This window comes from Mastomys coucha, unplaced genomic scaffold (genome assembly GCF_008632895.1).
Source record: "Mastomys coucha isolate ucsf_1 unplaced genomic scaffold, UCSF_Mcou_1 pScaffold22, whole genome shotgun sequence".
Taxonomy (NCBI): Eukaryota; Metazoa; Chordata; class Mammalia; order Rodentia; family Muridae; genus Mastomys; species Mastomys coucha.
In genome coordinates this window covers 211,476,479-211,491,966 of record NW_022196905.1, presented here as the reverse complement: position 1 = coordinate 211,491,966, position 15,488 = coordinate 211,476,479, and the positions used below count along the sequence as shown (strand labels likewise).

At 49.3% G+C, this 15,488-nt stretch overlaps 1 protein-coding gene across 4 annotated transcripts in view; it reads right to left on the bottom strand.

Moving 5' to 3' along the window:
• The window catches only part of Nwd1 (NACHT and WD repeat domain containing 1), a 63,623-nt gene that overhangs the window by 40,531 nt on the left and 7,604 nt on the right, over positions 1-15,488 (bottom strand). Inside the window, exons 2-5 of one of the 4 annotated variants that reach the window (XM_031340305.1) lie at positions 15,268-15,353; positions 11,562-11,678; positions 7,202-7,499; positions 1,387-2,656 (exon numbers count right to left, since the gene is read on the bottom strand). In XM_031340305.1, the coding sequence (XP_031196165.1) occupies positions 1,387-2,656; positions 7,202-7,499; positions 11,562-11,678; positions 15,268-15,351 (1,769 nt within the window). In that variant the 5' untranslated portion in view covers positions 15,352-15,353. Of the gene's footprint in view, positions 1-1,386; positions 2,657-5,058; positions 5,183-7,201; positions 7,500-11,547; positions 11,679-15,267; positions 15,354-15,488 lie in introns of those variants that run through there. The other 3 variants (XM_031340307.1, XM_031340309.1, XM_031340308.1) reach the window with 3 other exon arrangements.

Genomic DNA, 15,488 nt, shown 5'->3' with positions numbered 1-15,488 from the left:
GGGGGGGACTGAATTGAGCTGGGTGTGGTTTTACACACCTTTAATCTCAGCAATCAAGAGGCAGAGGCAGGAGGATCTTAGTGAGTTCAAGGCCAGCTTGGTCTACATAGTGAATTTAGAGTAGCCTGGGCTATACAGAGAGATCCTGTCTCAAAAAACAAACAAACAAACATACAACTGAAAGGATAATGAAAACAATGCAGTACAACTCAACATTGAACCAGGGGCCAAAAAAAAAAAAAAAAATCACACTCTCGATGTCTCAATACAGCAGCAAAGGCCAGGATAAAGACCAATAACGTGTATAATAAAATGCCCTGACCATTTTATTGGGAGAGAGAGGCTGTTAGGCAGACACTCCCAGGCCGCAGGCCATCCTGGCAAGGAAGTCCCAGGAGGCGTTGCTGCAGTCACCTGGTTGGAGCACAGCCGCAGAGTCCAGCAGAGAGGACTAAATGCACCTGCCTGGGCCAGCTGCTCACAGTTTATGCTCCATTGGCTCCTCCCTCTACCATGTTCTGGCTGGGTCCTCCTACTTCAAGGAATAATCAAGGCATCCCCACACACACAGACAGACAGACACACTGACGTCACACATACATATGCACAGATACATATATACACATGCACACATATACGCACCCACATGAGCACACACACACTGAGATGTGTTTTACACACACAGACACACACATCACACACGCATGTGTGCATGTGTGCATATGCCTAACCTCCACAAAACCCAAGTTCTGTCCAAACCCCTGAAAAAACTTAAGGAAGCAGGCATGCATCTGGTTCTGTGGAAGGAGAATCTGCTCTGGGAGATGTAGGACCTTAGTGCCCAGTAAAAGGCGGGGTGTGGCTATGTGGCTGTGGCACAAGCCTAGAGACAGGAGTGCTAGGCTCACTGGGGTCAACCTAGATCCAGGTTCAGCAAGAGAACTTGTCTCGAGCCGGGCAGTGGTGGCGCACGCCTTTAGTCCCAGCACTTGGGAGGCAGAGGCAGGTGGATTCTGAGTTCAAGGCCAGCCTGGTCTACAGAGTGAGTTCCAGGACAGCCAAGGCTATACAGAGAAACCCTGTCTCAAAAACAAACAAACAAAAAAAACCCAAAAAAAACAAAAAACAAAAAGAGAACCTGTCTCAAAGGAGTCATGTAGACAGTGAGAGAGCTGGACACCCAAAGGACTCTGGCTTCAGAATGTACACATTTGTACACACACAACCAACCAACAAAAAAAGAAAGAGGGAGGTGGGAGGGAGGGAGGGAGAGGAAATGGAGGAAGAGGGGAAAGGTCAGAGGGAAGGAGGAGGGGAGGAAGGAGGGAGGGGAGAGAGGGAGGGAGAGCAGGAGGAGAGAAGGGGGGAGGAGGGAGGCAAACTTACCTGGAAGACACAATATAGCCCAGGACATGAGCTACTAGCAGCCGCCCATGTGTCTCCTCCAGGCGTATACAGAGCTGGTGTGTGGCTTCCTCTGCTGTAGTGGCCAAGGGCACTGGCACAGTGAAGGAGGCCCACTTCCGGGCCTCCTCAAAGGCCAGCCTTAGCCTCCCTGGGTGGCCACACTCTGGGAGGCTGGCCCAGAGGACATCTCTCTGACCCGGGCTCAGCATCCTCCTCTCTGCAGCCAGCAGCAGCTGGATGAACTCCTGGCCTTGACTTCCAGACAGGGCTTTCACCTCCCAGTAGGCACTGGGGTCCTTGAGGGTCTGTTGCAGGTTATGTAACACCTGCTGGCCTGAGCATGTAGAGAGGATGAGGTGCACCCTCGGAGGACACTTGATGGGCAGCCAAGAGACCCTTGGAGAATGGCGTATGGAATCCAGGTCGTCCACAGAGTCCAGGAGCAACACCAGGGACTCAAAGTTCCTCTGGGACACAGTGTGGAGGAGAGTGTGGAAGAAGTGGCCCACCCGGCTGTGGGCCTCCAGGACCTGGGCTGGGGGCAGTGGCAGCCCATATGCCAAGCACACTTGGAAGGACAGGCTCCTGAGGAGGCTCCGAGCATCCAAGCTCAGCTTTGATGTCCCCAGCAGCCTCAGGACAGCCACTGTCTTGTGGCCAAGCAGCTCTGGTACCTGCTGGGCTAGCTTGCACATGAGGGAGGTCTTCCCGATGCCTGGTGGTCCAACGAGAACCAAGGGAGTGTGTGTCCGGCTCTCATCCTGTCTGAGTCGCTGCCTGAGCTGGGCCAGGAGCTCCTGGTGGCCACAGAAGACCTTGGTAGACTCTGTGCTCTGCCAGAGGTGGTGGCGGATCTCTTGGTAGAGCCAACCCAGCTCCTGTCTGGCCAACTCCAGCTCTCGAAGCTGCTCCAGGACCTGATGGTTGGTCCTGGCCACGAACTGCTCACTCAATTGCTTTAGGTAACGGGCATGAGCCTTGTTCTTGGGGTTGACCAGGTCTCGGCTCCAGGGCAGGTGGTGGGACTTTAGGGCTCCGGGCTGAGCATCCAGTATGCGCCCTTTAAGACCACTGAGAAGACTCTGGGCATTGGTATCCAGGCAGCCATCCGCCAGCCGATCCACCATCTTCAGAGAGCAATCATCCAAGATGTGTTTATTGAGGTCCTGTACGTCTCTCAGGAAGACAGTAGCTCCCTGGTCCCCTCGTGCTGAGTTCAGTAGGCCGAGCTCAATCTCCCACTCAATGACTACAACATAGAGAAGACAAAAGGAGTCATCACAGCCACTGAGGTCTGAGAGGGGCTGCTGGGAAACATGTTCAGAGGGACACAGGCTGTCAAGTTTAACAAATGGAACAGTCACTTGGTGCAGCTTGCAAAAGCCCACATGGCAGGTTAGGATGTGTGAGCACACACACATATGTGTGTGTGTGTGTGTGTGTGTGTGTGTGTGTGTGTATGTGCATGTGTGTCTGTGGGGGGGAGGGTGTGTGTATACATGTGTGTATATGTATGTATATGTGCATATATGTGGGTGTGTGTATGTGTATATATGTGTATGTATGTGTGTATGTGTATGTATGTAGGGATATGTGTGTATATATGTGTATATGTGTATGTGTATATGTATATATGTGGGGGTATGTATGTATATATGTGTGTGTATGTGTATGTGTGTGCATAGTGTATGCGTATATATGTGAAGTATTGTGTATATGTGTGTGTATATATGTAGGGGTGTATGTGTGTATATGTGTGTGTATGTGTGTATATGTGAGGAGTATGTGTGTATATATATATATGTGTATGTGTATACATGTTGGGGGTATGTGTGTATATATATATGTGTATGTGTATACATGTTGGGGGTATGTGTGTATATATGTGCGTGTATGTATATAGATGTGTGTATGTATGTATGTGTGCCGCGCAGGGTTGGGGGTAGGGTGGGGTGAGTATTTACATATCACACCTGTGAAGATCAGAGACCAACCTCCTGGTGTCATGCCAAGAGCTCAATGACTGGCCAGCCTACCCAAAACTGTGAACTTCGGATTCAAGAAGAGACTTTGTCTCAAAGGAATCAGGTGGATAGTGACAGAGGACATTACTAATGCTCTGCTCTGGAGCACCCACATAATCACATGCACACCACACACACACAAAAGAAAAATCCACAGCTGGGACACAGGGTGGGGCCCACCTACAATCCCAGTCCTCAGGAGGCAGGGTTGAGGGTTGCTGGGATGAGGCCAGCCTGGGCTACTAAACAATCACTTCTTTTTTTACACTTATTTATTTAGTAAGTTAATTGAGGGGACGGTGTTTGTGGGTTTGTGGGTATATGTGCTACTGAGCTTGTGTGGAGGTCAGAGGACAACGTGTAGGACTCAGGACTCTCCTTCTATCACAGGGGTCATCATCCTTGGTGGCAAATACCCGAGTACCTGAGCCATTTGGCTGACTGAACATACACAATTCTAAGCCAGCCTGGACTACACAGTAGTCTTGCCTCAAAAAAAAAAAAAAATTTTTTTTTTTTAAATCACACACAATGTGTGATCCCAATGATAAGAAATGCCCAACAGCAAAGCTAGAAGTGGCTGCTTCTTTCGGACAGCCTCTTAGTAAAGTGATAGAATGTTCTAAAATTAGACCAGGGTGGCAGTATATAGCATGGTGAGTATTAATGCCCCTCAACCACTTGCTTTACAGATGGGGATTTCCGCCCTGGGAGCTCAGCGTCTTCATCACACAGTCGAGTAATAAACACTCCACTCCTGCACGTGTTAGCAGCTGCAGGGCATGTGACGGCTTGGCACCAAGGTTACCTCAGGTGCGGAGTGAGTGAAACCATGCTCCCAGACATGAAGCAAGGGGCCGTGGTGGCTGTGAAGGCTGAGGAAGGAGAAAGGATTTTCACAGAGTTTGGAGTCTTTACTAACTAGCTGGGTGGAAGAGACTCCTGCAGTCTGGGAATAAGCTTGATGAGCCAAAAAAAGAAGAGACTGTATACTTGGACATTCCCACAATACCGCAGCAGGAGTACAGCAGACCACACCCAAGCAAGTCTGCCTGAGTGTGTGTGTCAGCAGAATTGGATTTACGAGGCAAGCTGTAAGCCCACTAGCAGGTTATGCCATAGCTGCCCTGGGACTCCTTATCTTTTTTTGTTTTGGTTTGGTTTGGTTTTTATTTGTTTGTTTGTTTTTTGAGACAGGATTTCTCTGTGTAGCCCTGGCTGTCCTGGAACTCACTCTGTAGACCAGTACTGGCCTCAAACTCAGAAATCCACCTGCCTCTGCCTCCCAAGTGCTGGGCTTAAAGGCGTGCGCCACCACGGCCTGGCAACTCTTCCTTATCTTTTAAAGATTTATCTCTACACAGCCTTGCCTGTCCTTGCTACACAAACTAGGCTAGCCTCAAACTCAGAGATTCTGCCTCTGCCTCCTCTACTGGGATTGAAGAACCTCTGAACCTGGCTTGTCTTTATTTTTTAATTATGTGCATATATGGGGGGTGTGCATATGAGGAGGGAGTCTGGGGAGCAGAACTGAACTCGGGTCCTTTGGAAGACCAGCCAGCGCTCTCCTGCTGAACCAGCAGTGCCTCCAGACTCTTATTTTTTTGCAACCTAAGCTCCCACTGACCTGTCTCAGGAGGCTCTTGTTTTGAAGAAGCAGCCAGATCTGAGGAGTTATTTTTGAAGCCTCTCTGGGGCTCAGTGGAGGCTCCCAGCTCTCTGAAGATGGAAGAGCCAGGCCCTTGGAGATCCTGCATTCCAGTCAAGGACAAGAGTCAACTGAAGTCCTTTCCAAGACAGGCTTGGAGGCACAGGCCTGTTACCTCAGCTTCTCACGAGACCGAAGCAGGAAGATCACAGGTACAAGGCCAGACTGGGTGACTAAAAAAAAAAAAAAAGCTGGGACAGAAGAACCTGATGTTGTCTGAAATCTAGTTAATTGGAAAGCACCATTGTTAAGTTAAATTCTGGGTCTTGGGGCCTGTTCAGCAGAACTCTATTCATATAAATTCCTGGGCTGTGACTCAGTGGCAGAACACTGCCTCGTGCGCAGGAAGCTTTAGACTCTGTGGCCCCGCCTGTCCAAGTCTACCAATGTCCCACAGCCTTCTGAGCTCAGTGAAAAATGGCAGGATCCCCTGTCATCAGGCTTTCCTCTTTTCATCCTGGGGGAATCCAGACCCCACACCCTACACCTCCAGAAAGTCATTTAGCCTTGGTTAGATTATAGGTTCTCCTTCCTTTGTCCCAATAAATACCTGCTTAGCTAGCACCTGAGATTCCTGGAATGTCTTTCCATGCTAATGAGGCATCTCAGTACCTTAGACTTCAGACCTTTGCCCACCCAGATCTATATAACCCTTAGTTTACCCTGAGTAAAGTCTATGTGTCTCCCTGAAGCTGGTTCTGGTGTGTCATTATTATTGTTTGTACTCACGGGCCATCCAAAACCCTGTTCATTAACTCTGCTCCCTTCATCTTCGTGGGCCAACAACCCGAGGGAGAAGGGAGACTCACAGGATTCCACCCCCAATACCACATCAGCCTGGAGTGGTGACACTCACCTGCCATCTTGGTATTCAGGAGGCAGAGGCAGGGGCATCAGGAGTTCTAGCTCATCCTTGACTACCTGACAGGTTTAAGGCTAGCCTAAGCGACATGAGATCCTACCCTAAATAAATAAATAAGTGTTTGTTTAAGAGGCTCAGTGGGTGAAGGGCTTGCCATATATTCATGACGTTTCCAGTTGTATCCTCAGCATTCACATAAGGCATACCAACTGTAACCTCGAGCACTGGAAATGGAGACAGAGGCTCTGGGGAGCAAGCTGGACACCTAGACTAGCTTAATCTGTGAACTCTGGGTCCAGTGAAAGACCCTGCCTCAATGTACAACCAGAAGATGGCTGACAATCTCAGGTTACACATTTGCACACACATTCTTATGCGTCTGTGCATAAATATACACACGCGTGCGTGTGCGCATGCATGTGTACACACACACACACACACACACACACACACACACACATTGCATTCTAGGGTCAGTGAGTATCAGCATGGGATGGCCCCTTGCCATCAAGCTTGACAACCTAAATTCCACTCCTGCAAATTGTCCTCTGACTTCCACATGTCTCCATGGCTGGCACACACTCCCCAGCCAATCAATAAATGCCTATAAAAAAAAATGCAGTCAGGCATGGTGTCACGTGCCTTTACTCCCAGCACTTGGGAGGCAGAGGCAGGCCGATCTCTGAGTCTGAGCCCAGCCTGGTCTACAAAGCAAGTTCTAGGACAATTGGAGTTATACAAAGAAACCTTATCTAGAAAAGAACACAACAAAACAAAAGACACCCTCCCCAAACCAACATCATCATCATCAACAACAACAACAGAAGGAAGGAAGGAAGGAAGGAAGGAAGGAAGGAAGGAAGGAAGGAAGGAAGGAAGGAAGGAGAGGAGAGGAGAAGAGAGGAAAGGGAAGGAAAGGGAAAGAAAAAAAGAAAAGAAAAAGAATGTATTACATTCCTGAACAATCTCAGTTCCAGGCAAACTGAGATGGCGGTCACCCTGGAAGACAGAGGGCAGAGCCAGGGGTCTGGAAGAGGGTCCTAGAGACTAACATTGGCCAAGACTGTGCCGTCTCTTGGGAGCCAAGCAAGGTTAACATTGACTGAGATGATATACTTCACTTGCATTTGAGGTCATGGGGGACATGTTGGCTTGGATGTCCTGTGTTCCATGAACCTCTGGAGGTTCCCTGTGTCTTACCTGAGCGATGGTAGCACATCCATCGCTCCTGGCTGATGAGGCCTAGCCTCCAGGCCTCCTGGGCTCCACCTCTCAGGACAGAGGTTAAGGTGGCCTCCTCAGGCCCTGGGGCCACCAGCGAGCCTGGAGGCCGCAAGACGTAGGTTGGAGGGATGGTGTTGTCGTCTCTCTGGAAATGTCTGGTCACCAGCTCCAGATCTCGAGGCCTGGAGGTCAGCTGAGCCCTTAGCGCCTCCCACTCCTTTTCCTCAATCCTCCGGGGAACCAGGCAGGGGCCATACTGGTCACCCAGGAGGGCCTGGCAGGGAGACAGACAGAGACAGGCATGAGTTCAAATCCCACCTGACACTGAACCCTGGGACTGTGAAGGAAGCACATTGAAGGAACACCAGCCTGGTGTTCATGGTCACCTGATGGTGTGACTGTTGCACAAAGAAGCTGGTGTGGAGAGGATCCCCGCAGTCAGGGTGGGGGCTGACGTGGGAGGTGTGTGAGTTTTAGGCCAATGTGGACAGTAAAGGAAGGCATGTGGAAAGTAAAGGACGAATGGGGAGCCTCAGCAAGAGCTACAAGATGGAGGAGGAGGAGAGGGGAGTAGTGACCAGGGGTGCGGGGAGGAAAGGAGAGGAGGAGATGGGGGAGGAAGAATGCATAGGAGGGGTGGGGAGGGGAAAAAAACACCCAAAAGGAGTAATTCAGGCAGGCCAGTGTGTGCATGCCTGCACACGCACCTGTGCATGCAAGTGTGTCTGCGCACATGTGGAGGGGTTCACGTGCATACACGCACATGTACATGTGAAGGAAACAAGTGAGTTTCTGCTGTTTTGAGTCAGGGCTCTCATGTTGCCCAGGCTAGCCCCTGCCTCAGCCTTCTGAGCAGCTGAGCAGAAAAACACAGGCCAACAATCCTGGGTCTCTTTTGGCCTCACAGGAACAAGATGGCTAGCAGAAGGCCTCCCAGCCTCACAGGGGAAGTTTGGGTCTTCCCAGAGCAAGAGTTCACTCACTGGGGTTAGTGTGGTGGGAGCTAGAGAGGTGCTGGGAGCTGTCACCAGGAGTCCTTGAAACTGAAGCCCAGAGAGACCCGGCCTCTCAAGGAGGAGCCTGGGGAGTCTGGGGCCTGCTAATGAGTTATTTACCACAGAACCTTCTCTCCAGGGCACCAGTGTGGGCCTGATTTTCATGGAAAGTCCCTCTAACAATAGTGGCAGTGACGGGCAGGCTCTGGGGTGCAGAGAGGGCAATGCTGGGGCCGGAGTCAGTAGAGTTCAGCTGTGGAGCCACAGGTCTAGAAGGTTTCCAGGACTGGTGGCACGGACATGAAGGAGCCTGAGGACAATCCCGCCCCCATGCAGCTGAAGCTTTTCCCAGCCTGCAGTATTGGCTGAGAGTTAGCTCCCCTTGAGGAGGGTTGTTTATTTTTGCCCTTGGGGATATTTCTCACTTTAAAAAAACTTTTTTTCAGGGCTGCTGAAATGGCTCAGTGAGTAAAGGCATTTGCCACAGATCCAGAGAGCTGAGTTCAATCCCTAGAACCCACAAGATGGAAAAAGGAAAGCAACCCTTGCAGGTTGTTCTTTGACTTCCACATTCAAGCCAAGGCCTGAGCTCCACCCCCATATATACATACAGACATGCATGCATGCATGCATACATACACACATATATGCATACACACACACATGCAAATTGAGCATTCATATAAATAAATCTTTTAAAAAATCATACTGGGTCTGGAGAGATGGCTCAGCGGTTAAGAGCACTGACTGCTCTTCCAGAGGTCCTGAGTTCAATTCCCAGCAACCACATGGTGGCTCACAACCATCTGATGCCCTCTTCTGGTATGTCTAAAAACAGCCACAGTGTATTCATATAAATAAAATAAATAAATCTTTAAAAAAAAAAAACACCATACTGGTAGACATGTGCAAAGAGGAAGCTAGGACACAATTGGAAGAGACCTGGGGTGCTGTCATTAAAAGATAGCACATGGTGGGGTGTGGTAGGGGTGCTTTTAGTCCCAGCACCTGGGAGGCAGAGGCAGGCGGAGCTCTGAGTTCGAGGCCAGCCTGGTCTACAGAGTGAGTTCCAGGACAGCCAGGGCTACACAGAGAAACCCTGTGAACACATTGGTAGAGGAATGAAGCCTCAGCCCTCACCCAGTACCAGTGTTTGTTTTTATTTATTTATTTATTTATCATTCATTTTGCGATGAGGTCTCACCATGTTGCCCAGGCTGGCCTCTAACTCAGGCTTAAGTGAGACATGTCATCGGCACCCACCTGAAAGGCTTGGGAGCGTCCCTGAGGAGGGTGGGAAGGATGCTGCCTTCTGGACACGACCCGGCTGTTGAACTCAGAACAGCTATGGTTACCTACACGTGGCCAAGATGGCTGACATCCAGTACAAGGGGTGTCCTGAGGCCTACCCCAACCTGAGGACCTTGAAGCAATTGAAGGATGCTAGGGGAAGGAGGGTCATTTATCTCAAGGGTGGCACCACAGGTAGGGTGCTCAGCTCTGGGATGATCACACACCCATGTGCATTCCAGCAGCATTAATTTGACTCGATGGGTTTAAAAAAGAAGACATGAAGGTATTCGGGGAGGTCTACGGGAGAAGGCAGAGCAAGTTGGGGATGGCTTTGATCAAGATAAAGTGTATAATGGTATGAAATTGTCAAAGAAGTCATTTTTTAAAAAAAAAAAATGTTCTTTTAAAAAAAGGTTTGTGGCTGAGCAGTGGTGGCACACGCCTTTAATCCCAGCACTTGGGAGGCAAAGGCAGGCGGATTTCTGAGTTCGAGGCCAGCCTGGTCTACAGAGTGAGTTCCAGGACAGCCAGGGCTACACAGAGAAACCCTGTCTTGAAGAAAAAAAAAAGGCTTATGGGTTCAAACAGTACCCAAGTCCTCAGCCTCCCAAGTAGTTGAGATGACAGATGGACAGATGAAGGAGCAGACATACAGCCTAGTTTCTTGTTTTGTTCTTTTTTTAAAAAAAAGATTTATTTATTTATTATATGTAAGTACACTGTAGCTGTTTTCAGACATACCAGAAGAGGGCATCAGATCTCATTACGGATGGTTTCCAGCCACCATGTGGTTGCTGGGATTTGAACTCAGGACCTTTGGAAGAGCAGTCAGTACTCTTAACCTCTGAGCTATCTCTCCAGCCCCCTGTTTTGTTCTTTTAGGGAGACTTACTCGCTGAGGTAGCCTATAGAACATTCTAGAAATCTTGGTGAATTCTAATCCATGCTATCAACACGCACCATGATCAAGACAATACGAATAGAGCCGCACAGGCTATGTGACTTTTGATGTGGAGGTTTTTAAATTCATGTGTGTCTGTGAGTAGGCATGCTCATATGAGTACAGTGTCCACAGAGGCCAGAAGAGGGCACAGATAACTGGGAGCTGGAGTTATGGACATTGTGCGCAGCCAGGCATGCTGGGAAATGAGCTGGGGTCCTCTGCAAGAACAGCACAGGCTCTTATCTGGGGTATTTTTGTTTGTTTTGTTTTGTTTTGTTTCAAAGCAGGGTCTCACTATGTAGCTCTCTCTGCCTGGAACTCATACTGTAGACTAGGCTGGCCTCAAACTCACAGAGATCCCTGTCCCCTGCCTCCTAAATGCTGGGACTAAAGATGAGTGCCATCACTGCCCAGCTTGGTGTATGTGTGTGTGTGTTTTAATTTTCTTTTCTTTTCTTTTTTCGAGACAGGGTTTCTCTGTATAGTCCTGGCTGTCCTGGAACTCACTCTGTAGACCAGGCTGGCCTCCCAAGTGCTGGGATTAAAGGCATGTGCCACCACCGCCCAGCTTAATTTTCACTTTCTGAGACAGGGTCTAGAACTTGGTAGCCAAGGCAAACCTTAAACTCCTGATCTTTCTGCCCCCACCTCCTGAGTGCTGGAATCACAGGCCTACTCTTTCAAAAGCTCGGGGATTAATTTGGTGACAGTGTGTATGAGTGGACTCCCTGTTCCAGACCAACAGAAACATGGAGACCAAGAAAACAAACTCTCAAGAATGTGGGTTTCTTCTTTCTCTAGTGTTTCCCAGAATCCCCCAAATTTCACAGATGTAAAGCGGACCAGGTGTGAAGGGTGAAGGAAGCTTCAGATGGACCTGAAAGCTTCCCTCCCACGTCAGCATTATGCTCTCCAGCTCACTTACTCCTGCATTTGATTGCTAATGCCTGGCGCTAGTTCTGAGGCAAATAGCCGTACTGTTAGAGTCATGACCGGTCTTTGACGATTGGGATGTTAGCTCTTTTGCTTGGTTTGCTGTCAGGGACCACATTCTGGTGACGGAAAAAAAGAATAAGGATGACTCCACCTACCCTGACACACTCACCACAAAAGCTGGTCCTATGGATGTCTTCTGACAGCGCTCCAGTTCTTCTAAGCAGAGTTCCGTGGTCAGGTAGTCAGTGGCCTGTGTGTTCGGGATTCCCCACCTCAGATCAACCACCTGGGAATCAGAAGGATGAGGTTTCTTTTTGTTTGTTTGTTTTTGTTTTGTTTTGTTTTTGAGACAGGGTTTCTCTGTGTAGCCCTGGCTGTCCTGGAACTCACTCTGTAGACCAGGCTGGCCTTGAACTCAGAAATCCACCTGCCTCTGCCTCCCAAGTGCTGGGATTAAAGGCGTGCACCACCACCGCCTGGCAAGGATGAGGTTTCTGATGAGTGATTTTTGGTTTTCAATTTCATTTGACTGAAGAATAGTGTCTTCCGATCAGTTTTGCAGCATTTCTCCTCTGAGAAGATTCTAGATTAGACAAATTTGAAGCTAGGGATGTAGGTAAGTGGTAGATTGCTTGCCTAGCATCTCCAGTGAGGGGCTGAGGGTATGGACTGTGGCAGGAGTTTGCATAATGCACACAACCCTTACATTCCATTTTGTACCAGAATAAAAGAACAGAAGTAGCTCTCCCGTTTATCCCAGCACTCAGGAAGGAGGCAGAGGCAGGCTGATCTCTGTGAGTTCAAGGCCAGCCTGGTCTACAGAGCAAGTTTCAGGACAGCCAGGGCTACACAGAGAAACCCTGACTCGGAAGAAAAAAAGAAAAAATCAAAAGAAAAAAGGAAGTGATGGACCCAGACTAGGGAGCCTTTTTTGGGTATCTTCCAGGATTCCCAGTGGTCTCTGTCTCAGGTCACAGTCATGAACTGCAAGTCCCCTGGGATCCTGACGCTGAGGCAAGAGGGAGAATTTTGAGTTCAAGGCCTATCTGAGCTACAAAAAAACCCTGTCTCAGGGGAAAAGGAAAGAGAAGAAAAGAGGGGGGGGGAAGGGTTTACTTAAAATCAAGTTTGGAGGGTTGGGAGGGCCATCTTAGAGGTTGGGAGCTGTGGGTTGAATATGTTTGGCTCTGGGAGTAGCACTCCCAGGAGGTGTGACCTTGTTGGAGTAGGTGTTCCACTGTGGAGATGGGCTTTAAGACCCTTCTCCTGGTTGCCTGGAAGAGAGTCTCTTCTGGTTGCCTTCAAATCAAGATGTAAAACTCAGCTCCTGGAGGGGCGGTGGTGGCGCATGCCTTTAATCCCAGCACTTGGGAGGCAGAGGCAGGTGGATTTCTGAGTTCGAGGCCAGCCTGGTCTACAGAGTGAGTTCGAGGACAGCCAAGGCTACACAGAGAAACCCTGTCTTGAAAAACCAAAAAACAAAACAAAAACAAAAACAAAAACAAAAAACTTAGCTCCTCCAGCACCATGATGCTGCCATGTGCCCACCGCAGTGACAGTGGACCTGTAAGTCAGTCCTAATTAAATGTTGCCCTGGTCGTGGTGTCTCTTCACAGTAATGGAACCCTAGCCAAGGCAGAAGCATTTGCTGCTCTTTCGGAGAGCTGAGTTCAGTCCTCGGAGCTGCACTAAGCACCTCACAAATCTCACAACAGCCTGGAGCCCTAAGTCTGGGAATCCAAAGCTTTTTATCAGTCCCCGCAGACACCTGCACACATGTGACACACAGACACCCACAGGCTGGCATGCACATAAATAAAAAATAATAAATCTATAAAAATAAAAACTGGCTTGGTAAGACTGAGTCTGAGCTTTGGTTGGTAGAGTGCTTGCCCAGCATACACAAAGCTGAGGATTTGATGCCCAGTGGCCTGTGTTCGGGGATGGGGGCTGGGGGGTAGGGGAGACGACAATGGGGTCATGCCTTTTTCCTTAGCTACAGAGAGGTCAGTGTCAGCCTGGATTTCATGAGACTCTGTTTTAACAACTGTTCGACATTTTTAGAGGAAGTTGGGTGTTTTCTGCTTTGTTCCTTTTAAAAGGAGGGCATGCCCTGGCCTGCTGGGAACACGCTTTGTGAGGGATGGTATTGAGAACAGCAGGAAGTGACCCAGCAAATTCTCCTTAGCAACCACACGTGAGGTCCACCTCTGCCCACAGGCTGGCAGGGAAGTGGGGAGAGGTGGGGAGAGGTGGAGCGTGGGAGGGAGCTGGGTGGAATGGCAGCCTGCAGCACTGATCCTGTGCAGGCTGGAAAGATGGGGAAACAAAGGGTACTGGGAGTTCAGCTCTGCCTTTGTAAATTCTGTAGCCCAGAGAGAAAGAAACGCAAATCAGGAACAACTACAGCAATGAGAACCAAGGCTGAGAGGAGCTAGGCGGGGGAGAAGCAGTGAGGGGGAAACCTACAGAGGCAGTCCCTCCCCTTCCCCTGCACCTGCTGGGCTAGTCAGGTGCTGGTGCCATCAGCCTGGGGCGCCACAAGGGTGTTAAAAGGACAAGCACGGGATTCTGGAGCCTTCCACATGAAAGAGTCCCTTTCTGTCGCTGTTCTTTTCTGGTGGTACTGATGATGGACTCCAGGGTCCTCGCACACCTGAGGCAAATGCTCTACCACCGAGCTACACTCTCAACTCCTATTTACTTTATTTGACTTGTTTATTTGGAGACATTGTCTCCCTATGCTTCCCAGGCTGGCCTTGAATTCTTGGCTCAAGCTATGCTCTTCTTACAAAGGACCCAGGTTCTGTTCCCAGCATTTGGCAGTCCATCTGAAACTCCAGTTCCAGCGAATTTGAACAGCCTCTTCTGGCCTTCAGAGGCACTGCACACATGCATGCAGACAAACACCCAATCATATAAAATAACATTGCATAAATCTTGTTTAAGCTGGCTTGGAGGTATACGGAAGGCAGGGGTGCTCCCAGACATACTCTAGAAAAACCAGGGCTGTTTTCTCACAGAGCTGTCTCCTCGATGGAGAATTCATATACCTATTTTCCACCCAGAAGGCTGGGGAGTAGATGCAGTGAATAACCTGGCAAGCTTTGTTTATACCAGACTCTTCCTCCCCGGACCTTATCTTTAACTTTGTTTTTCAGTCAATAGAGCCCATCTGCAGGGGAAATATCATCTGTACGTTATAGCCCGCTGTCTTCTATGCTGTCTCAGTCAGAGACCACACCAGATCCTAGACCCTTAAGCTATAGAACCCATATTCATGGTAGAGGTCACATGGCCTTTGCCAAAGAGTTTCCATGTGGTCACACTTTATTATATGAACATGGGATGAGATAACCAGGAAAAACATGTTTTGCAAAATTAGACTGCACTTAAACATATCCAAAATAAACTGTCTGGGGTGAGACCCCAGAAGTTTAATGCAGCCTGGCTAAGTCTCACTGAACTGGGTTTCCCTCTTGCCTCTCAAAGATCATTTCTCTGCTGACCATGGCATTCAGAAGGACCCTCATGCCTTTAATGCCAGCACTCAGGAGGCAGACGTAGGTGGAGATCTCGGACCTGCAGCTCAGTCTGACTAACACACATGAAGCGCAGGGATCCATCTGCATCACTGCATAACCTGGGCTTGGAGGCACACACCTGTCATCTTATCATTTGGGGGGTAAACATAGGAGGGTCACAGATTCAACATCACCCTCAGCTACACAATTAGTTCGAGTCCAGCCTGAGCTAAATGACACCTCGTCTCGGAAAACAAACAAACAAGCATTCTGAGTTTTGAGACCCAGCACAAGAGCAGCAAACAGAAGGCAAGGGGTGGTGTGGTTTTCCAGGTGAGCAGAGATGCCTACCTCGAACGCCAAGCCGTGCCTCTGGCAGAAGCTCTGAACCTCAGGGTAGGCTGTACACTGCAGGGTTTCTCGCTCTGTGTCCATATCTGCAAGGCAAAGTCAGGAGGGTGTCAGAGAAGATTCCAGAAGTCTGCCTAGCCAGCTATTATGCTCTGCCTTTCATCAGATCCCTGTAAGGTTGGAGTCCTCCTGAACATCATAAAAGGAGAAGGAGGAGGAGG